General features: G+C 41.7%; 2 protein-coding genes across 4 annotated transcripts in view; one reads left to right on the forward strand and one right to left on the reverse strand.

The window, feature by feature from the left end:
• Cd2ap (CD2 associated protein) overlaps positions 1-18,889 on the reverse strand; it is a 70,075-nt gene extending 51,186 nt beyond the window's left edge. For 2 of the 3 annotated variants that reach the window (XM_076915235.1, XM_076915233.1), the window contains exon 1: positions 18,509-18,684. In XM_076915235.1, the coding sequence (XP_076771350.1) occupies positions 18,509-18,569 (61 nt within the window). In that variant the 5' untranslated portion in view covers positions 18,570-18,684. Of the gene's footprint in view, positions 1-18,508; positions 18,685-18,712 lie in introns of those variants that run through there. The other variant, XM_034521713.2, reaches the window with a different exon arrangement.
• Positions 12,232-12,822, forward strand: LOC117722519 (14-3-3 protein sigma-like). The gene has a single exon (XM_034521714.2). The coding sequence runs from the start codon at positions 12,232-12,234 to the stop codon at positions 12,820-12,822; it is 591 nt and encodes a 196-aa protein (XP_034377605.1).
• Positions 18,890-27,750: the final 8,861 nt, after the last annotated feature.

Consider the following 27,750-nt stretch of genomic DNA (forward strand, 5'->3'; position numbering starts at 1 on the left):
AATGTTTTAAAGATTTCTTTTTTAATTATATGGTAGGAAGAAAATATACATGTAAGTGCAGATGCCTGTGCAATCTAAAAGCACTTACCAGATCCTCTGGGGCAGGAGGGAAATGTAACTGTGAGCTACTGGATGTAGGTACTGGGAACCAAACTCATTGCTCTGCAAGAGCAGCCAGAGCAGCAGTGCATGCTCTCAACCACAGAGCCATCTCTCTAGCCCCTAAGCTACTAAGCTACTAAGCTGTGTCAATAATATTAGAGAACAAATGACAAAAGCACACTGAAATAAAGATTGCATTCTTTAACTACAGGATCTCTGATCACAGGCAGTGTATGGGTACATTTTATAAGTTCAATTTTAAAAAACAGAACAGATTCCCTATACAAGATGGCAGACTAGATAGCTATACCCCATTATCTTTTCTTCTATCTACAATGACAAGGGAAAAAAAATTTTTCAATCAAAAAAAAGTAAAAAAGTGCACTTCAAATCAATAGCCACCACACCCCTTCCATTTCTCACAGATTCTTAATTTTGTTCAGATAGTCTGAAACCCAATACTTTTACATATAAAGCTTCTTTCAGCCTAGATTAGATCTTGACTAGTCTAGGTCAGTACTTCTCAAGTACTAAGTATAACCAATCATCTGGGAAATCTTATTTAAAGGCAAACTGATTAAAGCTGAGATACCTAGAGGTCATAGAAAAAGGCAGAAGTGTAGAGATCATTCATTCAGAATCATTCTAACTCCATCACACTCAGGATTCTGATTTTTGTTCTCATTTAACCTTAAAAGCAAAAACACAGGCCTAAGAATACAGCTCTGCTGTAGTGTTTGGTTATTATGTAGGAGGTTCTAATTCAATCCCAAACACACATGTACTCAAAACACAAGGGCCAGGCACCTCTCAAGACACTAGGGTAAGAGGAACATGACCTTGAGGCCAACTAGGATCACACAGTGAAATCTTATCTAAAATAAATACAACAAGAAATGACACCCAAAACTGCTCCAGTCTGAGATAGGGAAAACCATAGATATGACTGAGGCAGAAAGCAAGACAAGAATCTGAACACATTTATCAAACTGCTTCCCTAACAAGCCCAACTGCCACACTCCAGATTTACTACATGGAGTCATTTTTTATTTAGGTTGTAAATAAGTCTCAGACAGGATTTCTATTGGAGGTGAAGACATTCCACTTTATTAAGAAAGCCAGCAGAACTGATAAAGCCAGGGAGAAGCTTAAAGAATTTAGGGGGCTATAGTTGAGATAGTAAATCCTTCTACATAACCCCCTGGGGGGGGGGGAGAGAGACAGAAAAGAGGTGGGCTACATAAAATATAAGGAGAATAAGAACCTCACTATCATTTACAGTATTTCCAGAAGACAAAAATGAAGGCCAAGCATTGTAGTGGCACATGCCTTTGACACCTGCATTTGAGACAGAGACAGAGAGTTCTAAGCCAATCTTGCTTACACAGTCAGTTCTAGAACAGCCAGGAATAATTTTATAATAAGGACCTGTCTCAGAAGTAGACATGGTTTCTCCATAACACAAAATGTTAACTAGCTAGGCATTTTTCTCCTTGAGGCAAAAATTTCAACTCATATATAAAATCAGAAATAAACAATGTAAAGAAACAAAGTATAGTTAAAGTACTCTTGATCATCCCTGGTTTCTCAAACAATGATAGCTTCAAAATTTATAGACTACTCATAGTAGCAGGCAATTCGACATGCTAATTACATAATAAATCTCTAAATTCTACTCACATAACTACTCCTCAGTAACTCTGGAGGGTTTTCCCTAGTTTGGGTCTTGTTTCTTAACATGGTGTCTCATGTAACCCAGTCTGAATAGTGAAAGTTGATGTTGCAATGAACTTCTGATCAGCCTACCTCCACCTCCCAAATTCTAGGATTACAGGCCCGAGCCACCACAGTCGGCTTATCCATTCATTCTTTTTGCTAAGATTACTTTTAATTATCTGTGTATCTGTGTGTAGGTATGTGCACATGAGTGCATCCAAGCCCCTGAAGCTGGAGTTACGAGTGCTTGTGAGTTCCCCAACATTGGTGCTGGGCACTGAACTCAGGAAGAATAATATGAGTGAGCCACCTCTGTATTAACATCTAGCCACCTCTCCAGTCCCTCAAATAAAATAAGAAAACATGAGTCCATACAGATTATAAATCAATATTTTTTAAATATTACTGTTGCTGTGACTAAATGGACAAAAAGCCTGGTTTATGGGACACTTTCACTGAACTACTTCAAAATTATAAAATAAACTTTAGGCCTGCCAAGATGTTCCATCGGTGAGAATACTTGCTTAGGAGAACCTGAGGATCTCCAGAAACCACGAGAGAGAGAGAGAGAGAGAGAGAGAGAGAGAGAGAGAGAGAGAGAGAGAGAGAGAGAGAGAAAGGCAGCACTGAAACAAGGTTCAGTGAAAGCTCTTGCCTCAAGAATAAAGTAGAGAATGACAGGATGCCTAACATCCACCTCTGCCCTCCTCTACATGTACGTACACACACATACAAACATACCACATATACCACACACATGTTTAAAAAAATTATCAGAAAAAAACTAAATGAAAAAAATTATATGCAACAAAGTTTTATCTTCAAGTAATATACAGGTTCATAAAGGTGACAATACTTTAAATTGAAAGTTTTAAAAATACTTGAGTATCCAACCAAAGAGTACACATGCAGACATAGACCACAACATGGAAGTTTGACATCCTAAACAAAACTTGATTTTTTGTAAGAGCACAAGAAAAAAGCTAATTATGCAAAGTGTCAGGGATGTGAAAAGAACAGAAAGCAAAAGTGATTTTTATATACACACACACACCACACACACCACACACACACACACACAATCAAATAAGTAAAACATAGTAAAAGAATTTAGAGTGCAGAAAGAGCACCTACCCTTAATGAGGCACTATTGACAGTTGATGGCTTCTAGAGGGGGATGGGTCAGGTTTTGAAAGTGTGACTTGTGGATGGCCCCAAATTTACAAATAAAGAAGCAGCACAACTTGGGAGTCAATGGGTTTTTTAAGCCACACTGAAGGGAGGGGATCTAGGAAGAATTTTCAGAGTAGGACAAAAGGATCAAAGCACATTATAACAAATTCTCCTATACTATACTATACTAAACAAGGATTATAGCGGAAGTCAGAAAAATAAAGAGTGAGAGTGTGTGTGTGTATGTGTGTGTGTGTGTGTGTGTGTATAAAAATAGGGAGAGGGGGAGGCAGAAGACAGAGATACAGAGACTGAGATTAAAGTAATAACACCAGTAACAAAAACAAGGGGTTAAGGGAAGTAAAATTACCAACTAACATTAGGCTTTTATAATCATGGACGTAGTAATCAGTTGGTGGTGGCGCACACTCAGCAGGTAGAGGTAGACAGATCTCTGAATTTGAGGCCAGCCTGGTCTACAAAGCAAGTTCCAAGACAGCCAGAGCTACACAGAGAAACCCTGTCTCAAAAAACAAAGAGCGGGTGGGGGGAAGACAGACAGAGAGAAGAAAGAAGAAGGGTGGGGAGGAAGAGGAAGAGAAAGGAAGAGGAGAGGAAAAGAAGGAAAAGGAAAAGAATGCAGTAATGACAGAAAAATCTAAGAAAATAATGCCAACATTGCAGGAAGAAAGAATGAACACAGGGCTAGAGAGATGGCTGTAGCTAAGAGCACTTGCCACTTATTATTTGCACTTTTAATCTTATTATTTTGTTTGCTTAACTAAACATTTTCTTCCTTTCCTAAAATGTTCTCAGAAAATTTTAAGAAGACATGCTTTCAAATCAGGTCAGTGGAAATCTGAGCCTGACTCGCCCACAGCCTGTCTCTAACCTAGGATAAGCAACAATCTCTATACTTCTAAAGATTATGAATATTAATATTTTTATCAAACTACTCCTGTGAAGATTAAAAGCTCAATGCATACCTAACATGGTACGTATACTCTAAATGTGAATAACTGGGAAAATATCACCTAAAAAGAGAAATTTAAACTTAGCAAAACATGGAAACTTCTTATAAAAATTCACTCATACAGTCAAATGTAAACACCTATAACAGCAGATGTATGGATCATGAAACCTTCTGAAACAATCATTTGAATCTCTTGATCATTTGAATTTCTAGGCATTCCCCAAACACACTTATTTAAAAAGAAACTAAATTCTTAGAGTCAAAACAACAAGGAAGCATGTTTTATAATGCCTGACATATAATACATAAGCAATAACTATACCAAGCATGCTACATGGAACACTGAACTGAAATACACTGCACTTTAAAGTTGCATTTCAAATGTGCTAACTTTGATTTCCAGTCAATTTAGTTTTCATATATAATAAAACAGGTATAATCATGTTTAATCTTCATTCAATAAATATTTACCTAGTTATTCCTTTAAAACACTTGGTCTAAGTGTTTGGGATATATTTAAGAAAAAAAAAAAAGCTCTCTGCACTCCTTAAGTTTATACTTTATAATACTGCCTGGATGAGTCAAAAATAAAGATTAAGTAGGCTGAGAATATAATTCAGTGGCTAAGGGACTGGGGGTTTAATCCTCAGCACCAAGAAAGAAGGGAAGGAGATAATAAAAGAGATTCCAAAACTCGGAATGACACAATAGATGTAAGAAAAGACAGGGCAAGATAAGATCAAGAGCGTCTACAGCCTGTAACCCAAATAGCACTCAATGAAAGAATGAGCTTTCTACTCTATAGCACAGAGGGCGCAAGTATATGTAAGAGTGACAACAGAGGCCACCAGAACAGTCCGATGGGTACCAGTGCCTGTCAACACGTCTGATGACCTGAATTCAATCCCTAGGACCCATACGCTGTAAAGTGGAAGAAAGAACCAACTCAGGAGGAAGCTGTCCTACTAGGCACAAGCACACTCTTGCACAAATGTACACATACAAAAATAAATATAAAAGTTGTTCAAAGATTAATAATAGTACTCAAAAATGAAGACGTGAGACTTAAACAGTACTTACAAAAGAGCTTTAAAATGTACCTGAAACAGAAATACCTAATAAACAGTCACTAAATGTTAACATCAATCACAACACACCACATTCTTCTCACTAAGTGTCTAGAGTACAAGCATTCTGTCTACTTTTTTCCAGTCTTATGAAGCCCCACTGTCTCTATACAGGCCAGAATGACCTTGAATTCTTGATTTTCCTGCCTTCCTCTCCTGAGGACTGGGATTACAGACAGGCACTCAACACCAGTCTTGCTTAGGCAGCGCGAGTCATATATAATAAAACAGGTATAATCATGTTCAATATGCAACCATCTAGCTATTGAGCTACATCCTTCAGCCCTTCACCATTTTTGAGCACTTCTGTTTGCAATGACATACACAAAGTTTCAAATTACATTTGATGAATTTAACCAAAGCATTTGCTGATGAGATTACCTATTATTACTCTGAGGAAAAAATAGTATAATATCGCTGGCTAAAAAGAACTAGCACATTGTAAAAAAACAAACAAACTCTTATCAGATTACAGGCCTTACTAAAAAATTCCATGACAAAAGTAGTACAGGGTGGGTCACAACTATAATCTCAGCATTTGGAAGGCTGAGGCAGAATTATGAAAGGCTGGATGGAGGCCAGTCTGAACTACAATTAATTCTAGGCAAGCCTAAGCAACAATGTAAAAGCCTGTCTCAAAAAACACATATATGCCATAAAGACACAGTTCCCTTTTCTCAAAACAATTCCATCACAAATGTCCACAAAATATTTTGCATACTTAAAGCTGATGGACTTGGGCCAGCCAAATGGCTCACTAGACTTTAAAAAAAAAAAAAAGAAAAAGAAAAAAAAACTTGCCTAAAAAACTTGGTAACCTTAGTTCTCATGTATCATATGAACTGATGACACATGTACCATGACACATGTACTCATGCTCACACACAGAATAAGCAAACAAAACAAAAAATATTTTTAAAATGTTCTTATGCGCCTATAACTAAATTACTTCCTTATGAGGAACATAAGGAAGGAACCAGCATCATTCAGTTGTTACTATTAGGTCTTCATTTATTTCTTCTGAGAGGTCTGGCCTAGAATTTGTGATGTGACTAAGCTAACTCAAACTCACAATCTTCCTGCCTTGAGCTCCTGAATGCTGGGATTTTAAGAGTACACCACCATGTCTACTCTCTGGTGCTTTTTAAATGTAGTATCTTGCCAGGCATGGTAGCACAAAGCCTGAAATCTCAGCACTATGGGCTGATCTCAACAGGGGTGATCTCTGTGTCTTTGAAACAAGCCTGGTCTACGTAGCAATTCCAGGCCAGCCAAGGCTACTTAATGAGACCCTTTCTCAGAAACAGATGATAGATGATTTATGATATAGATAGATGATAGATTGGACAGATGGATCATTGTTGAGGAGTTAGATTACAGACTGTAAGTCATCATAACAAATTCCCTTACTATATAGAGACTATCCATAAGTCTGTGACTCTAGACAACCCTGACTAATACAATAGCAATCTAAATGTTGTTTTAAAAGCTTTAAATATTCTACCTCTGAACCTGTAAGCCAGCCCCAATTAAATGTTGTCATTTATAAGACTTGCCTTGGTCATGGTGTCTGTTCACAGTAGTAAAACCCTAAGACAGAAGTCGGTACCAGAAGTGGGGTGGATTGCAATGGCTATTCTCAGTTGTCAACTTGACTGTATCTGGAATGAACTACAATCGAGAATTGGAAGGCTCACCTGTGATCCAGATCTTGAGGCTTGGAGATACAAGTTTCTGACCTGGATCTTGGCATGGAGATCTGAGGTATAGTGGCTATGAATCCCAGGAGGCTAAGACAAGGAGATCTCTGAGTTCAAAGTCAGCCTGGGACAAAACAAGTCCCAGATCCAGTTGTGGTGGTACACACCTTTAATCTGGGTCACACTTTCTGCTGGAGACCTACATAAGGACATTGCAAGAAGGAATATTCTCTCTTCTTTGCATTTACTTGCCAGCACATCTGTTGGAATCGACTAGCCTTGTGGGACTGAGCAACTACCAAATCCTTCAACTTCCCATTCACAGCTGACCATTGTTGGGGAATTGGGACTACAAACTGCAAGTCATCATAACAAATTCCCTTACTATATAGAGACTATCTATAAGTCTGTGATTCTAGAAAACCCTGACTAATACAATAGCAATCTAAATGTTGTTTTAAAAGCTTTAAATATTTTAATATCAAGCTTCTTAAATTGTGAATCACAACCTCAGACTCTTATAATTGAATGTGCACACCAAAAAACATCTGGCAATATCAAGAGGTCTCTGAACACATAATGACCAAAGTTTAATTCAAAAATCAACCACAAAATGAATATAGATGAAAAAGGGTATTTCTAGTGGCACTCACCCCTGCTATAAGGCTCATCTTCAATGAGCCTACATTCTGAACACAAAACATGCTCACTTTGCACTACAAATGCCCCCATACCAGGCAATTCCAATCAACACTGAACACTCAGACAGGTTCAAGACCACACTGTACAGTAAACTCCAGTGTTTACTATTCATGGTCTTTGTCTCTTATAGAAACATGACAGTTTAATTACAGAAAGCAAATGACTATTTTCCTACTATCACTCAGTGCATAAGTATCAAATTAGTATACCACTGGATTGATTTTGATTGAAATGTCTGACTTGGAAAAGTACTCTTTCAACTGTTAGCTTACAGCTCATTGGTGACACAAACCTTTAGCCCCAGTGAGCAGGAGTCAGAAGCAGGCAGATCTCTATGAGTTCCAGACCAGCCTGGTCTAAATAGTGAGTTCCAGGACTGGCAGGGCTGTTACACAGGGAAACCTTGTCTTTAAAAAAAAAAAAAAAAAAAAAAAAAAAAAAAAAAAAAAATGCATTTAGCTTTGGATTAGCATAGAATTTCTAACAATTTCTGTCATGGCTCATTCTCATTGCTGTCATTTTATACTACATATTCACACGAAGTGATCTCAGCACTGACAATTGATACTGATAGTATCAGCCAGGCGTAGTGATGCACACCAGTAATTCCAACACTCAAGAGGCAGAGGCCAAGTAACTGTTAAAAATTCAAAGTCCACCCAATCTACAACACAACTTCCAGGCAAACCAGAGTTATAGCAATATAGCAAGAACTGATTTATGTTTAAATCGAAAACCTTTCAATCAACTGTAAAAATCTGAAGACACTGTAAACAGGTTTTCTCCTCTAATGAAATAAGCTAATGCAAGTTAAATAAAAAGTAAAATCAGATAAGTTTATTGAGGGCAGCTGTGAGGGGTGGGCTGAGAGTGGTGTTCACTGGTCCCAAGGAAAGGGGGTTGGGGGAGACCCAGAAGAAAATGTCTGGGTTATACAGAGAAGAGCCTCTGGAGGAGAAGAAGCCCAACCCCTGAGCTGGAAAGTTCAGGGTAAAGGTTGGGGCATGACAGTCATACCATGTGGAGAGGGACAAAGGGATGCTGGGAGAACCTGAGGCTAAATCTGCTTTGATATGTTAAATCAGCAGCTTGTCCAAGGTCTGAAACCCAACATTCTACATCAGGTAGTATTAAAAATTCTGCCAAGACCTAATGGACATGGGAGCTGTAGAAATGGTTCAGCAATTAGGAGCACTGGCGGCTCTTCTAGAGGGCCTGGGTTCAATTCTCAGCAACCACATGGTGGCTTAACTGTTTTCAACTCTAGTTCCAGGGGATCTGACATCTTCTTGTAGCCTCCTTAGGCACTAAGCACACACAAGGTACACAGACATGTAGGCAAACACTCATACACATAAATAAAATTTAATTTTTATCTCATTAGCAGATAAATTTCCTTTTCCCTTTAGGGATAAAGGTGTGTGTATACCAAAGAACTGCTTGTCATGTTTTGGGGGGTGGCTATTCGTTCTGAGACAGGTCTCACATAGTCCCAAATATTCTGTCGTAGACAAGACTGGCTTCCAGCTCAAAGCTCCACCTGCCTCTGCATCCCAAAAGCTAGGATTACATGTGCTGCCACATCTGGCCCAAAGAATTGTTTTGACTTGATGCCAGAGAAGATTAAACAGGTATCCTGGTTAGTGCTGATATAGTCTGGATCGTGAATGTCCCAAAGACTCCTGTTTTGAAGGCCTAGTTGCCCACTATGGCCCTATTAGGTGATGAAAATTTCATGAGGTAGAACATACTGGAAATTAACTTGATAAATACATGTCCTTTAGGATCACAGCCTCTGTGTGTCTCTCTTTCATGCTTTACAACTAATATGGTTTTAGATTTCTATTGTTGTGATAAAAATCATGACCAAAATGGGTTTGGCTCACACTAACTGATCATAGTCCACCATGAAAGAAAGTCGGGGCAGGAATTCAAGGAAAGAACCTGGAGACAGAAATTGAAGCAGAGGCCATGAAAGGACACTGCTTATAGAGTCTTTTTTTTTTTTTTTTTTTTTTTTTTAAAGAACTATTTATTTTATGTATATAAGTATACTGTAGCTGTCTTCAGGCACACCAGAAGAGAGCATCAGATCCCATTACAGATGATTGCGAGCCACCATGTGGTTGCTGGGCATTGAACTAGGACCTCTGAAAGAGCAGCCAGTGCTCTTAACAACCAAACCATCTCTCCAGCCCGCTTATACAGTCTGGCTTGGCTTATTTTTCCATATAAGAGAGAACCACTTGTCAAGGGATTGGCACCACCCTCAGTGGGCCAAAAGCCCTTTCATGTTAATCATTAATCAAGAAAATGCACCACCAGCTTGCCTATAGGCAGTCTGATGAAGGCATTTTCATGATTGAGGTTTCCTCTTTCCAGATGACCCTAGCTTGTGCCAACTTGACAATAATAATAATCAGCAGCAGCACAGTCATTAAGACAACAGACTTCCTGAACTACATACTCTCACAATGGTATCAGTCCAAAAGCAAAAATCAAGAGACTATAAACCAACCCAGTGGTGGTGGCTCACACCTTTAATCCCAGCACTTGGGAGGCAGAGGCAGGTGGAGTTCTGAGTTCAAGGCCAGCCTGGTCTACAGAGTGAGTTCCAGGACAGCCAAGGCTACACAGAGAAACCCTGTCTCAAAAATAAAAAAAAAAGAGAGAAAGACTATAAAGTGAAATTCTGTATTGTAAGCTAAAATAAATTTTCCTCCTTATGATATCTCGGGCATTTTTGCACAGCAAAAGAAGACAAACACATCTGCCAAGTACTTAATCACTGATCTAACTAATGAGATGAATAAATCCTACTTCCTTCCAAAACAAAGTTTTTATTATAGTCAGGGTTACTTGTTACATTTTAACATTTCTGACACTAGAAGGAATCCCTATCCCCTTAAATGGTTTGGGTATCAAATAAAGTCCCATGTTGTCTCATTCCTATTGTCACTTTCTATTTCTAGTACAGCACTAATAAGCCATACAGGTTTATAACATCAGAACAACAGGAAGACAAAGGAACATTCATATCAGAACCCAGAGCTTATAAGATTTTTCTTTTTCAAAAAAGAAAACAATACTTCCTAACTAATCTCTCAACAGCAGCTCTTTTCCTTGATATGACTGTATTAATCCCTTTCTCTTTGGGGTGGACATAACAAATTCAAAGCGAGGTCAGTTAACACTGAGTACATTCCCATCCCCCACACCTTTTTTGTAAGATAGTGGTAACTGTGTTACTTCAATGAAACTTCAGAATATTTTTCTACTTAAAATGCCTAGTGATTAAATTCCTCCACAGTCACACCCTTGGAACACAAATTACCTGGACACTGAATCATCTTGAATAACCTAAAATACACCCGATATGGTGTCTGGCACATTTAGACAGCTAGAGTCCAAAAGTTTGAGGTCATCCAAGGGAACATAATAGGACCCAGTCTCCAAAGGGGGGCAGGAGTGGAAAGCAGGTCTGTCAAATCACTAAGACCAAGAGGATGCTAGACTGTGACCAAGGAATACTCTCATTTTGATAAGTGGAAGATCACATTAAAACCCAAAGCTATTCATAATCACTATAGTCACATATTAAACAAGTACTGTTGACTACTAATATAATCTCAAGACACATGCAGTCTAGGATGCATAGCTGTAGAGCTAAAGCATCTTGTCAGAGATACTTCTGGGCTCATCTAAAACAACCTCTGTAAGGATTCAGGATCCTGTCGGGGAGGGGAGGGGAGGGGAGGGGAGGGGAGGTAAACCTACCCTGTATTTCTCTCAAAAGAATGCTGGACTCTGTCTTACTCCATTTCCCTGTGGCTAGGTCTCTGAAGCCTACTGTCAAAGCTCATTTCCTCTATCCCCCCCTTAATAACAATCTCAGCTTCTATCAAGTACCAGCCACCAAGCACCACCTCACCCCACACCCATCTGAACTGCTCACCTATCCTTCTACACACTACATTCTGCTACACATAAAAGGCTCACACACTGACTGTAGGAACCTCCACCTACATTTCTGAAACTTATGCTCTGCCCCCTACCTCACCTAGAAAGACTTCCTGCCTAACTGCTATTAAACTGAGTTGAATCTTTATAGCAGATATGATAGCAATTTTACAGAATTAAAGGTGTCCAAACCTTAAAGTTTTTTAATCTGATCGTTAATACAATATATTCTGATTAAAGAGAATAGGACTGTTATGTTTAATCTTAGAAAGAAAACTCTTTTTCATGCTCTGAAACTGCTGGTAAATCCCAGTTTCAATCTACCTGAAAATATTATCAGGACAAATGAGTGTTATTTACAAAGTAAAATAAGAAAATCACTCACTGTAGAAGTACATGTATCATCTAAGATAATAGCAAATTTTTATTAAAATAACTTCAGCCAAGCAAGGTGGCACTCTCCTGTAATCCCAACACTCAGGATGCTGAAGCAGGATGGTCACAGTGATTTCCATGCAAGCCTGGTCTAAACATCGAGTTCTAGGCCACTAAGTACAACAGAGTGGAAACTTGATCTCAGATAGACAGACAGATGGGGGAGAGAAAGAAAGAGGATGGTGTGTTTTATACACACACATAAATAAAACACTTTTGAGAGTCCAGCGTCAGTCTCAAGGCAGCTAGTTCGCCCGCCTGTCTGTCCATCCTCGGAGTCGTGGAGAGAGCCAGTCTGATCCAAAAGGCCAAGCTGGCTGAACAGGCCGAAAGCAATGAGGACATGGCAGCTTTTATGATGGGTGCCGTGGAAAAGGGCGAGGAGCTCTCCTGTGAGGAGCGGAACCTGCTCTCCGTGGACTACAAGAACGTGGTGGGCGGCCAGAGAGAGGCCTGGAGGGTCCTGTCCAGCATCGAGCAGAAGGACAATGAGGAGGGGTCTGAAGAGAAGGGCCCCGAGGTGAAAGAGTTCCGGGAGAAGGTAGAGACCGTGCTAGGCCTGCTGGACTCCCACCTCATCAAAGGGGCTAGAGAAGCAGAGAGCCGCATCTTCTACCTGAAGATGAAGGGTGACTACTACCGCTACCTAGCCGAGGTGGCCACTGGTGATGACAAGAAGCGCATCATTGACTCTGCCCGGTCAGCCTACCAGGAGGCCATGGACATCAGCAAGAAGGAGATGCCGCCCACCAGCCCCATACGCCTGAGCCTTGCCCTGAACTTTTCCGTCTTCCACTACGAGATAGCCAACAGATCCGAGGAGGCCATCTCACTGGCCAAGACCACCTTCGACAAGGCCATGGCCGATCTGCACACCCTCAGTGAGGACTCCTACAAGGACAGCACCCTCATCATGCAGCTGAAGACAACCTGACGCTGTGGACAGCCGACAATGCTGGGGAAGAGGGTGGTGAGGCTGCAGAGGAGCCCCAGAGCTGAAGCAGCCTACAAGCTCCCTGGCCAGCCTTGCCCTCCAGTCCCCAGCCTGCAGAGAGGACTAAAATGGAGTGGGCCTCTGCCCTTCCCAAACCCTGAATGTTCTGATACACCTTGGAAGGCTCCTTGGAAGGCATGCAGCCAAGCTGAGGCCACCAGGGCTGGAGAATCTCACTCTTGGTGTAGCTGTCTGGTGGGTGGTCCCACCCCTGCTCTCTGCACCCCCACTTCCTCCCACCACTCCTGAACCAGTCCTCCCCCTGGGCCTCCTGTTGCTTCTGGATCCTAGGAATTGAGGAGGCTCCACACCCCCTGTGACTGAGAACTGGACTGTGGCAAGGGCTGGGTGTGTGTGTGTGTGTGTCTCTCTCTGAAAGACTGTGTGTGAGAGTGAATGAGAAGGAACACATGTTTGCTGGGTGTGACCATGTTACTCAATAAAGTTGCCCTGTGACAAAAAAATAATAATAAATAAATCATGTTGGGAGCCGACTTTAGCAGAAAGCGGCTAGATCAACTTTGCAGCCATCTGGAACCATATACCCTGACGAAAGATTTGGTTTTCAATAGCCTACAACAGCTGAAGCACACTCTGATATCCCACATATTTTGTATTGCTGTTTACTGCCTCCAGCTGCAAGGTGCACGTGGTGGCCACGCCTGCAAGGTATTGCAGTTCACGTGCTGTCCACGTGCTATCTACGCCATACATGCTTATAAGGCGCATGTGCTATCCACGCCTGCAAGACATTGCGGTGCACGTGCTGTCCACGCTATAGACGCCTGTAAGGCTTACATCATATCAACACCTGCAAGGCACGTGGTATCCACGTGCCTACAAGGCACGTGGCAAAAGCCTATAAATAGCTCAGAATTCCCTTCAATAACGAGACTTGATCAGAATCTCTGTCTTGTCTCCATTCTTCGCGTCTCTTCCCCTTTATCCCCACTCTCTCTCTCGCTAGACCCTGACCCTCGGACCGGAACGGGCAGTACGGGCCACAACAAAATCACTTTCAAAATAAATTTTATTCTTTTGCAGATACTTAATTTTGATGCCATGAAACAGCATCAACTGTCCTACAGAAGACCCATCCAGTCAGTTACCTTGACTAAGGTAAAGTGCATGTTTGCTGCTACCATAAAACCCTCAAGTTTTTTGGAAAAACAAAGTATCTTACTGTACTCCCAATCAAGAATTTCTGAGCCTGGCAGTGGTGGCTCACACCTTTAATCCCAGCACTTGGGAGGCAGAGGTAGGTGAATTTCTGAGTTCGAGGCCAGCCTGGTCTACAGAGTGAGTTCCAGGACAGCCACGGCTATACAGAAAAACCCTGTCTCAGGAAATAAATAAATAAATAAATAATTCTGGAACAGTCTTCTATTTAGCTCAATCTTCTCTGGAATGTATGATCACCTCCTACATCCACTCCCAAGGAGGTGAGAAAACAGGTGCCTATCAGCAATCTTTGAATCCTTAACCCTGAAATAATGAGTGTAAACATAAGGCATCTGTCTGTACACAGGGGCTAGAGAGGAAGCTCAGCAGTCAAGAGCCCTGGCTTCTCAATCATGAGGCCTGCTGTTCAAATTCTAGCACACATGTAGCAAACTGGAACCACCATAAACCCATTACTTCCAAAGGAAACAGAAAAGAGAATTCCTGAGGCTTATAGTCTTTAATCATAGCCAGGAAAACATGAGCCCTAGGGTTCAGAGAAAGACCTTGCCTCAGGAATTGGTAAAATGGTTCAAGAGGCACTGAACACCCTCTTCTGGCCTCCGCACATGCACAAAGGTACAATAAAAGGCTCAACTATTTTCATGGGTATAAATTTGATTGTTGCAGGACTACAGTAAAACAAGTAAAATTTTCTATTTTTTTAATAGAAAATTTTTATCTAAATTTAAGGGAAACTTAGTTCTAAGTATCTGTTTACCTTTTAAAAAATAAAAAATGTATATATATATATGTATACATATGTATATATATGTATATAATGTATAATATATTTATATACATTATACATTATATACATATATATACATATGTATACATATAGATATGTATATATCTCCATTCATTTTACCTTACTTCACTCCAAAAAATGTCTATCTGTATTTTTGAGAAGAAATATTCGGGACTTGAAAGATGACGCAGTGGTTAAGAGCAGAGCGCTGGCTGCTCAAAGTTGCCTATAACTGTAGTGACATGGGATCTGATGTCCTCTCCTGTTATATAGGCATACATGCAGACAAACACCCAAATGCATCAAATACATAAATAAATAAATCTAAAAAAAAAAAATCGCCTTTCTTCATTCCCAAATATCCTTGCTAATTCCTTCAAAAAAGTTTTGAATGGCATTTCCTCCTACATTTAATGTAGAAACTAAAAACATTAATGTAACATAAAACTTAAATATTTCTCTAGTAGTATAAATTCTTAAGTTTTTCCAAAGCATTTAAACATTTCAAATGAATAATAGTTTCTCACAGTGTATCTAATATTGAAAAAAATTAATACAATTTTTGTCAAGCTGTACCACACAAAATTCAATTTATGTATTAACACAAAATCATCTTACTGGTCTTCGAAGACAGTATTCTGCTTTCAGCAAAGATCAAAATTCACACACAAATCAGTAGATTTGCACAAATCTTTTGAAAATACACGTTCCACCAGCAATATTCTTTTTTTTTTTTTTTTTTTTTTTTTTTTTTTTTGGTTTTTCAAGACAGTGTTTCTCTGTGGAGCCCTGGATGTCCTGGAACTCACTCTGTAGACCAGGCTGGCCTTGAACTCAGAAATCCGCCTGCCTCTGCCTCCCAAGTGCTGGGATTAAAGGCGTGCACCACCACTGCTCGGCCCACCAGCAATATTCTAAGCATTTCTAGGTCATTCATTCACCCAATAACCTGAGATTGGCACTTCTCACCAATTTTATAGACCAATAAACTAAAGCACAGAGGCTAACTAACTTTCCGAGTTGCAAAGCTTGTAGGCAAGATCTCAGGAAGTCCCTGTTCAGAACCCTTTTCCTTTTTTACAGTTTCATGCAGCCTAGGAAGGCCTTGGGTGTACTGTGTGAACAAAGCTAGCCTTGAATTCTTCAATTCCTGCTTCTACTCCCAAAGTAATACAGGTCTAAACTTCAGAAAATATTAACTAGCCAGCTGTGGCTCTTAAGTGTAGAAACTATCACCTCATAAGAATCCATGATCATCTCAAAACAAAACAAAAAATAAGACTTTTATTTAGTGACAAATTAAATAAAACATGAGTATTTTAGGCTGCATCTTTTTTTTTTTTTAAAGAAATTTACTTGTGTGTGTAGGCCATGTGGAGGGGTGACTTCATAAACCAGATGAGGGTATCAGATCCCTTGGTAAACCACCCAATGTGAATGCTGAGAACCAAATTATGGTGAGCTGCATCCTGAATTGTAAGAACTAAAGACAACTGGGTGGAAGTGGCAGTGAGGCCTACAAATCGAAGCAGCCAAGAGGCTGAGGCAGCCTAGACTACAGGGTAAGGAAATCTTATCTTTAAAATGCAAGGAAAAAGAGGGCAGGTAACAAACTCAGCTAATTATATATTAGCATCTTGACTGTATGCTAAACAATGGATTTTCCCAAGATACTCTGGGAACTCTAAAACAGACCAAAGAAAGAGCCTATGGCCAGTAAATACCGGTATTATAATGTAAAATACTTTCCATTTACTTTTCTTAAGATCCTAGCTAGGTATAGAGGCTTTAATCTTAGCATTTGGGAGGCAGAGTCAGGTGGATCTCTGTGAGTTCAAAGCTAGCCTGATCTACAGAGTGTGTGTCAGGACAGCCAAAACTACAGTGTAAGAACCTGTCTAGGGAGAGAGGGGAAAAAGAGAGGAAGGGGGAGAGAAGAACAGGGAGGGAGGCAGAGAGAGAGGGGGAAAGGGGCTAGGAAGGAGAAGAGAAGGAGGAAGAGGAGAGGATGAGGGAGAGGGAGGGAGAGAAAGAGGAAGGGAGAGAGAGGGAGGGAGGGAGGAAGGGAGGGAGGGAGAGAGAGAGAGAGAGAGAAAGAGAGAACGAGCTTTATATTCACGTATGGACCTACTTTCCCCTAAGCAGAATCACAAATTTAAATGATCTCCACAGTTTAAAAAAAAAAAGAGAGAGAGAGAATGGGGAAGGTGAAAGTAGATACTCATCAGAGTTTCAAGCCCAGCGGATAACCAGAAGGAAAGGTACTTAAAATAACTGCAACCTCAAAGAACTGTTTGTTGTTCAGCACCTGGCCCAACAGTCTATACAGGATCCGAGGTGGTTAAAAGGGCTCGCAGCAACTCCAAAGTTACAAAACGAAGACTCTAGACCATCAAAAGACGTTCAATAACATTCTGCATCCTGACTTATGACAGATAAAGATTGTATATTTAATTTTAGCTTTTCATCCCCATCAGTTAAGCTAGCTTTTGATGCTTTAGAATAAGCCTGCAATTACCCCGTAAACTCAACTAATCAAGTGGAAAGGAATTCATTTGAAAGTCCCTAACAGCAAATGTTTGACTCCTGAGTCAAAAAGCACTTGGTGTATAAAAGGCACACAAAGCAGGAGGGAGCACAAAATTAGAAGCTCTAAGAAAACAGAATAGCCAGTGTCTGTAAACACTAGCTAAATTCGTCTCCCACGAAACAAAGTGTGGGCACAGGGTGCCACATCAGCAGAGCTCCTGTTTACGTCGGGCTTCTAAATCGTCCGCTAGTTTCCTGAATTATTAATTTCAGTAATGGGTGAAGCAGCATCGACTCTCAACTGAGAACGTGATAATGTCTTTCTAATTTATACCACAAAACCAAATACGGGTGTTACAACTTGCTTCTGCCTTGTGGTGACACCAAGCTGGTTGAGAGAGAGAGAGAGAGAGAGAGAGACAGACAGAGAGAGAGAGAGAGAGAGAGAGAGAGAGAGACAGAGAGAGAGACAGAGAGAGAGAGACAGAGAGAGAGACAGAGAGAGAGAAACACGAACCATACATTTATTTTACGTTTAATTTATAAACATTCGAGGGAGTTCGTGTCTAGCCCAGACGCAACTCTGTTATCAAAAGAACTGTTACACCACTTAACAAAACTCCTTTTCAAAGTCCGTTGCGACGCTTGCACGCTCTCTCTCTAACTCCAAACAGAAAACCCGAAGAACGCACAGAAAAACAACCTTGTGTGTGGCCCTGTACTTTTTCCTCCCCTCCAAGAAGGAAGTCTCACTCCAAACAGGAAACAGCTCCTCCAGAGGTTCCAACTGGGAATCCTAGAATACCGAACCCCAACCCAGTCCCCAGGAGGAAAACTCGCTGTGCTGCTAGGTGCCAACACACCTGACAAGGCAGACGACGGATACCAGGAAAACGATTTCAAACCCTGACCCATGAAAAGAGGAAGGGGAAAGCAGACACAAATCACTGCCCAAGAGCCCAGCCGACCGCAAACAGAATTAAGTATTTTCTGTGTTTCCAATTATCTATGACAAAATGTCTGTGTGTGTGTGTGTGTGTGTGTGTGTGTGTGTGTAGAGGAGATGTGGGGGTGTGAGAGCATTTAAAATATGAAAAATAAAATAAAATAAAAAACAATCTGTACCAAACCACCGAGTAGCAGATACAAGCGCCACTTTTTCAAGTTCGCGATCGCCCTCCCCCATCGAAGTTGGGGGTTCCCAGAGGGCGCGGGGCAACCGGTCACGGGTTCGAGCCGCGCTGTCCAGCAAAGGACGGACGAGGGGGAGAGCCCGATTGGAGCCGACCCGTGTGCGAGGAGCCCATTGGCCGGCGCGGTGGTGCTTACCCATGCTGCGGCTCTGGCGGGGAGAGCGCGGCCCCGCGGCCCCTTCGGTGCACCGGCTCAGGCGCGGCGGGGAGGGGCCTCCATCCGCCCGCGGCGCGCTCGGCGGCTCCTCACGCCCGGCCTCGGCCGCGGCGCCAGCAGGCGGGGGCGAGCGGGATCCGCGCCTGCGCACAATGCGCGCTCAGCCACGCTGCCCGGCGGCTTCCGCTCGCCGTCGGCTGAGGCGCCCGCGGGGTCTCGCACCGGCAGCCTGCACCCACTCCCTCTGAGGCGGAGCGCGCCACGTTCGAGATCGAAGTGGAAGCCAACGGGCCCGGGGGAAGAGAATCGGGACCCGGCTGGGGCGAACTCTCGCGAGATTGGTCTGGGCTCCCCGGCCACGCCCCCTGCGGCCCCCGCGCGCCACCCAGACGCCCGCAGCCGGTGCCAGGTGCGGTGACGTCACAGCGGGGGCGCGCGCCACCCTCCTCCAGGTGCGGCGGGCTGCGGGCACTTGGTGTCGCTGAGATGCGCGACAGCTGGCTGCCGGTCCCACAGGGATTCCATAGGGGGTCTGCAAAATGAGCCCCGGTTGCCCACTTTCTTTTCTGCATGACGTCGCTTGTGAGAGACCTAGAAGAGGATAACTAGGGGAGCGAGCACTGTAGCTTCGAAGTTCAAGGCGAGCCCCCCCACCACCACCACTGCAAACGTGGGGACCCCACAGTTCACCTACAGAGTTCCCGACGGGCCAAAAGCAGTGCTCTTCTTTGGGGTGGGGGAGGCACAAAGTGAATTGCTTCCTAAGCATACATTACTGTGTTCCTTGAGTCTCTTGTTGGCCAAAGAAGACTTCCTACTCTCCCTCTTTTGAAATAGAAATCGTTCTAAATTGGGCATCGTGGTTTGAAACGTTGCCAGACATTTTTTTTTTCTCCTAGAGTCAATATGAAGGGCGGCGTAGGATTATTGTGATCAAACAAGAGCTTTCTTCAAATTATTGACAAATTTAATTAATTCAACCTTATTTTTTTTTCTCCTCTCCTATTTGGGGAAAAAAAAAAATCAACTTAAAGGTCTGAGCAAATATAGGGAAGCAACATGTGTTGACTGCCAACTATTGTGTCTAGTGCTTTTTCAAGAAATTATGTCATTGACTTCTCACAGCTACCCAACCCTTAAACTGCCTTGCCCAAGCCGATTTGGATGTCTGAAACTCGACCCTGCCATTTATTTTTTTTTTTTTTTTAGGTCCTTGGGTGAATGAACCTGACTGAAGCTTTAGCAGTTATATGCATTAAAAGAAATCTTTACAGTGTAGAACATACTATACCTCAAGAGTAGTAACTTTGTAAATATCCGTTCCCACCACCTCCTACAGCCCTGCTTTGGGCATCTTTCACTACTTCTAAAAAGGTTGCCATGGTGATCTTGAAACAGAACTTGGTAAGCTTCACAGTGGATAGAACACTTGCAATTAGTTCTATCCAAGAAGAAATAAGGAAAACATTTCATTTGCACAAGTAAACAAGATGTCAGCTGGGTATCACTGAAAGCACAGAACACCACCTTGTATTAGTCAAGGAATATTTATTGAGCAGTATGTTCATTGTCTCCTACCAAGCAAAGAACACGAATAAAAAATTCATAGCCTTTATCCTCAGTGACTTTGCATTCTAGCCCAAAGGCAAGACATAAACACATAAACTTAATAACAGCCTAAAGTAGACCAAGCTGGGTTGTAAGACCCTAAAAGAAATTAAGTTATGACCACCAAGGTAAGTCTCTAGGAGAGGGGCTGGACAGAGGAGAGGTAAAACCGAAAAACTATCACAATCCTAAAGATGGTAATGTCTCCCAAAGATAAAACCATGAAATCCAGAAATGGATTTATTTTTACATGTATGTGTGAGTTCCTGCATGTCGGTGCACCACATGCTTGCCCATTCCTGTGGAGACCAGAAAAGGTCAATAAATCCCCTAGAGCTGGCATTCCAGGTTTGAGCTACTAGATGTGAGTGCTGGGGACCAAACCCAGGCCTTCTGCAAGAGCAGCAAGTGCCTTAAAAGCTGAGCCAGCCCTTCAGCAGCCAGAAATTGGTTTTTTAAACTTTAGAAACTGCATGTAAACAGTACTTCCTAGAGTTGGCAAGATGGTTCTTTGGGTAGAGGCAGCCTTAGGATTCATGTATTCCTAATTAAAGACTTACTAAACTGTGCAAATGTTAATTCATCAATTCTCAGCTCTTCACATTGCAGGCCAATGGATTCTTTTCACTCTGACGATTTGCACACACACATACACACATACACACACACACACTTTTTAATCTTCTGCACAATGAACATGTTAATCTGATGTCACCAAACATTTCATACTCTGTGACTGACATGATTTCCAACCAATCCCAATAATGCCTGTCTACCATTGTGTTTTCCTAAAGTTTTCTTAGGACTTAATCAAAAATAAATAAATAACTGCATTGATATGTTTTCCTGTTGGTAAAACTATGTTACAAGGACCAATTTAGTACAGAATTGTTGGCAATTCCTCTAGGCTCTGCCCAACAGCTACCTAGCAACTAGTGATGGCTTTGCTTGCCAGGTGCTAGCCAACCTGGCATATAAGAATTATTCAGCTACCCCAGCTCTCTGTCTCTCTCAGTGTGTCTGTGTGTCTGTGTGTCTGTGTCTGTGTCTGTCTCTGTCTCTGTCTCTGTCTCTCTCTCTAGTCCTACCAGTTCCCGACCCCGCCTCTTTCTCTCTTCCTCTTGCCTCTCTTTCTGTCTTTCTCTGTCCCTCCCCTTTTCCATATCCCCTTCCTTTTCCCCCAAATAAGCTTCCTTTTGTGCTAGGTCAGTCTCAGGGTGGTGACTCCTTAGGGAAACACCTTGGCAGACCAGCTAAGTGTTCCCTCCCGCATCCTTATGCCACCATTTTACAAAGCACAACAAAAAGAAAATTCAACGTTAATTAAATTGGGTTGTTTTTAAGGTACCTGTTGAGCTCAAAAGTTGCCAGCAACTAATTCTTCTTTGTTTCTTTGTTCTTAGTTTCAAAATGCTAGGTTTCCTGAACAGTGTTTTAATTGTTATCTTGTTTGGCTTGGCTAATTTCTGCTGCAGTTAAGTTTCTACCACCTCAATATTTTTTTAAAAAACCACTCTTTAGAAAACAATTGTAGGAAATTATATCTTAATCACAAAGCATATACAGTGAGTTCATGAAAAAACAAAAAACTGAGTATCCAGCCTCCCCCTCCCCCCCATATTCTCCTTCCCACCCTCTGCTGGAACTTATGTCCCATCCATCAGCCAGTGACAGGATCCTGTTATTCCACTAGCAATTTGGGGGATACGCTCAGACATGTGACCACTGTAAGCACTCCCACTATTATTGTCTTTTAAAAGTTTTAAATCAAGGCTTGGTGGGAAGGCTCGGTGGTGGCAGGGTGTTTACCTGGGGGGTACAAGGTCTGGGTTCATTTCCAGATATGAAAACTTGTTTTTAATTCATTAGTAATACTAATAAAGGGAAAGAAAAGAAAGCTAAAAACAAAATCATGATGGCCCCATTCAAACCATTCACCAGTCTGCCTACTGCAGGGACCTTTTTTTAAATGATGCTATTTGCACTGATTGGATGCCAACGTCATAGGCAAGCCATAGGCACCTCAAAGGCTCTCTACAGGAGTCTCTTTCAAGAACAACTAGTCCCTCAGAATGTTAAGGCTGTTTGTTGGTGACAGGTTCTCCAACTTATAATCCTCCTGCCTCGTTTCCCAAACCCTGAGACTTCAAGTTTGCCCTACCATTCTATACTTTTTGGTTTATTTTGTTTGTTGTTACTGTTCTTGAGACAAGTTCTCACCTGGAGCTCAGAGATCCTCCTGTCTTGGCTTCTCCGGTGCTGAGATTAAAGTTGTAGCTACCATACCTAACTTTCCATGTCATGCTTAAATCTGGCCCCTCTTGCTTGCAATATACTTTTTTTCAAGTTTATTATTTTTGTCTGTATGACTATTTTGCCTGCATATATAATTAATTCAACTGTTGTTTACATGAAATTCCCTATTGCAAGAAAAAAAAAAAAAAAAGCTGTCTTTAGAACCAGCATAGGACAGACCAATAAAATGTGAACCCCTTCCTCCATTCTTACTTGGTTTGTTTGTTGTTCTGATTTTTTTTTTTTTTGGCTAGTTTGGTTGGTTTGATATGGTTTGCTGTGGTAAGTTGAGACAGGATCTCACTGTGTACTATGGCTGGCCTAGAACTCACTATGTAGACCAGGCTGGCCTTTAATTTACAGAAGTCTGCCTGCTTCTGTCTACAGAGTACTGGTTGCTTTGTTTTGTATTTTCATGTGTGTATGTTTATTCTATAAGGCATTACATTACCTAGGTTGTTTTCATACTAGTATAGAGTGTTCTTTGACCTTATTTTTCCTATACCCTTCCTCCCTCCCTCCCTCTTCCCTTCCTCCTATTCCTTCTCCTCTTAATTCCTTTGTTCCTCTCTGCAGTTTCACTTTTACCTACGTAATTCCATATATCTATATAAAATCTAGGAGTCACAAATGAGAGAAAACAAACATTATCTGTTTTTCTGAGACTGACTTACTTTGCCTAACATTGTATCCAGTTAAATCTATTTTTCTGTAAACAACATTAACTTCACTTTCTTTTTATGACTAAAAACTTCATTCCATAGATGTATAAATGTATGTATGTATGTGTCCAGATATAGATATAGATGTAGATAGATACATATATATGACGTATTTTATCCATTTCCCTGTTGTTAGACTCTTAGGTTTGTTCCATCACTTAGCTATTATATAATATACATGTATATTTACATACATAGTATTTATAGCATGGATATGTATACATATATCACATTTTCTTATCCATTCTCTGTTATTGGATTCCTAAGTTTGTTCCCTCACTATCACTTAGTTAGCAACTACAATAAGCACCGATGGACAAGTGTCTTTGGGACATGTTAGCTTGGAATCTTGTGGGCAAACACCCTGAGGAGTACAGCTCAGTCCTATGGGACATAGCTGTTCTTAAACTTTGAGGAACCTCCATGCTCATTTTCATAGTAGCTACACTACTTCATTCCCACCGACATGGTGCGGGGGTTTCCCCATTTTTTTTTTACTTGTTTTGTTTATTTTAGGGTGTTCGTTTATTTGTTTTTTCTCTTGTAACAGGGTCTCACTGCGATGTCTTGGCTGGCCTGGAACACACTGTATACACCAGGCATACCTGAAATTCAAAGATCTGCCTGCCTCTGCCTTCCTCCTGTGTGCTAAGACTAAATCATGCACCACCAGGCTGAGAGAGGGGTCCCTTTTTTCTTGCCAAATGTTTTGTTTTGGAGATAGGTTCTCAATCATCCCAGGCTGGTTTCCTACTCTCTCTATAGCTAAAGATGACATTGGACTTCTGATCTTCCCACCTGTCTCCTGAACCCTGAGATTACAGACATGGATGCTTTATTGTTTGCTTTTTTAATGACTGCCATTCCGACTGGGTTGAGGGGAATGTCAAGGGGATTTTCGTTTGCATTCTTCGATGACTAGTGAGATTAAACTTTTTTTCATACAGTTAGCCACTATACTGTAATCTGTTGGGAACTTCCATTACATTAGCCCAGAGCCCAGGAATTGGTTTGAGTTGTTTGCAATAAATATTATTGTGTTGTATCATCCAAAAGTCATGTAATCTTTTTACATATCACAAATCATTCTACTACAGGGAAGCTTTTTTAAAAAGACAATAATACTACTAGTTTGTGATTCTATTACTTGGGATCTTTTATAAATTACACAGCCATGCCTCAATCCTAGCACTTGAGACATGATTAAAGGAGGAGATCATTCATCCTCAGCCACACAGTGAGTTCAAGGGCATCCTAAGCTACATGAACCGGTGTCTAAAAAGCCAGAGAAGGAAGACTAGGGATGAATCTCACTTAATAACATGCTTGCCTGGCATACATAAAGCCCTGGGCTTGATCCCAGCACTAACACAAACTAGACGTAGTCTCCCACTTTTGTAATCCCAACACTCATGAGACTCTGTCTCAAAAATTTTTTTACAATTACATGATAGGGCTTCTTCTTAAAATAGTAACCCAAGGGATTCTGAGCACAAGGTCCCTTACATGCCCATTATATCCTGGCCACCATCTGGCCTAATATGGTACTGAAAGGCACTCATTAAATTATTATATGGATGTGTCTCTGCCCAGATAGCTATCATCTGTTTCTAAAACAGGAAGTGAAAACTTTATTTTAGATCCCCACTTAACTTTCCCAACTCTGTGCAGAATAGAGGTTTTCGGGTTTTTTTTTTTTTGTTGTTGTTGTTGTTGTTATTGTTGGTTTTTTTCCCTCTTCTAACACTGTAGCTCTCTCTCTCTCTCTCTCTCTCTCTCTCTCTCTCTCTCTCTCTCTCTCTGTGTGTGTGTGTGTGTGTGTGTGTGTGTGTGTGTGTGTGTTCCTGGGCACTGAATGACATTATTTTGATGCCAAGAATTAAATGCCTGCCAAAGCAGAAAAAAGCTCATAGAGCAGCCGTTCCTCTCCACTCATTCCTGAGAACTCACATTCCATCCTGCTGGTTTCCGGCCGAGTCTCACCCACTCCCACAGCTGCACAGCATTCTATATGTGGCTCATAAGCAAGGCTCTTCAGCCTCCAGTCAGCCCACGCCTCCTCAGCCTGCTCTGCCTCCTCTGAGATCTAGCTATCTACGCAAACCAGGACTTCCTCACCTGAAACACTTTGACCTTCAAGGACACTTCAACCTCCTTACCCTTTATAACCTTATAACCAGGGAAACCGAGTCATAAATGACCCACCCCCTACACCTCTGTCTGCTTTCTTACAGAATTGCTTCTCCTTAGATGTGGACTATGCCTTCTGTTCTACTTTGCTTTCCGTTATTACAACAAAACACTGACTAAAACTGATTTGGGGAGAAAGGGGCTTACAGGTTCCAGTCTATCATCAAGGGAAGCCTAGATAGGAGCTCAAAACTAGAACCTAGAGGCAGGAGCCAAAGCAGAATGTCACTTAATGACTAACTCTCCGTGGTTTGCTCAGCCTGCTTCCTCATACAACCCTAGGGTGGCACCACTCCCAGTGGGCTGGGCCTTCTTTTATCAATCATAATTCAAGAAATAGTTGGGCGAGGTGGTGCACACCTTTGGCTCCAGCACTTGACAGACAGAAGCAGGCAGCTTCTGTGAGTTTGAGACCTGCCTGGTCTACACAGTAAGTTCCAGGCCAGCCAGGGCTACATAGGTGACACTGTGCTTCAAAAAGCAAAGGACAGAGGAGGGTAGATATATAGGATAAATAGAAAGAAGAGGAAGGAAGGCAGGGAGGAAAAAAGGAAGGAAGGAAGAAAAAAGTAGGAAGGAAGGGGAAAAAATGGTTCCACAGAAATGCCCACAGGCCAATCTGATGGAGGCAGTTGCTCAATTGAGGTTTCCCAGGTGACCACAGTTCTCACCCAGCTGACCACACTAACCAGCACAACACACATTCTTTCCCCTATCAAAAGTATGTTTCTGCCTTGAGCTTATCATTTACTTCAGCTACATTTCCCCCCACGAACTGTGTTTCCTAGGCCTTATCTTTAACCCTTTCCTTTCCTTTCCTTTCCTTCCATCCCCACCCTTAGCTCCTTAGTCCTGCTGATCCAGTTTTCCCAGTTTAGTAAACCCTCTCTGGTGGCCTTATTTGATCTTCTAACCTACCCTCAGTAGCAAATACCTTTTCACAGAATACCCGTTTTAAAGATGTATTTATTTATATGTGTGCACTGTTCCTGTCTTCAGACAGTCCTGGGAATTGAACTAGGGACCTCTGGAGAACAAACAGTGCTCTCAACCGTTGAACCATCTCTCCAGCACCTGAATACCCTTCATCTCAGTTAGCCAAGCGGCTCCTTTTTTTCCCAATAGAATAATCATGGACTCAACTGCAATCACTACAAGTCACCAAGTTTTTACAAGGTTACAGCTTAGAATCCCAGTGCGTGCCTTAAAAGCAATCATTGAAGGAGCAAACACCATTTCTACTTTGACCGGAGGAGCAACAACGACCTTGGTAACAGCAGCTGTTGTCTGATCATTCGAAGTCTGGGACCGGAGCAGATTCTCTTTATGTACCTCTTCAGACACGCCTCTCACCGCAGCACTAAGAGCAAGCCTTAGGACTGTAGGCAACTCAAAGGGTATTTAAATTGCCTAGGATCATGTGACCTTAAGCTGCCTGGGGGCGCGGGCGGCGGGATACAGAGCTAGTTCTAAAGCTAATACTCTAGCCTGCCCTAAGTCACCTTGCTTCTTGAACTGGGGTATCTTCCTTTGTTGAAAGAAGAGGAGGAAAAAGGGAAAGGGGTGAGTGGAAGCTCTGAAGGAATCCTCCTTCATTCTTTGTTGTGAGAACCAACCAGGAAGTGGCCTGGCACTGATTACACACAATCTGTGAAGCCAATTAATTTCCTCTGCATCACTCCCTGACAGCCGACTCTCCGTCCTTGGTGGAGATGGGGAGAGAAAGACATGAAGGAGGCATTCTTCCTACTGCCATGTAGTTTAAGGTTTAAAATAAGAAGTCAGGCAAGATATGGTGGAGAATACCTTTAATCCCAGCACTCATGAGATGAGACACTGTCTCTAAATAAATAAATAAATAAATAGTAGCTCTATGGTAGAGCACTTGCCTAGTATGTACAAAATTCTGAGCACTTAGAGAAAAATAAAGGGTAGCAAGAAATGGTGATTCGTACCACAATCCTAACCCTGAGGAAGGACAACCCCATCTACACAGTAAATTCTAGGTCAGCCTGGGCTACTGAGTGATACCTTGTCTCACAAAACAAAACTGGGGCTGCCAAGATGACTCAGCAAAAGACCCATGGCAGGGCAATTAACCTTCTATAACTTCAGCTCTCTGAGAGCCTGAACTTATGTGCATTAACCTCTGCCCCCCCCACACACACACACATATACGTATAATTAAAAATAAAAAGAAAT

The sequence above is a fragment of the Arvicanthis niloticus genome, chromosome 17 (assembly GCF_011762505.2).
Source record: "Arvicanthis niloticus isolate mArvNil1 chromosome 17, mArvNil1.pat.X, whole genome shotgun sequence".
NCBI classification, from domain to species: domain Eukaryota; kingdom Metazoa; phylum Chordata; class Mammalia; order Rodentia; family Muridae; genus Arvicanthis; species Arvicanthis niloticus.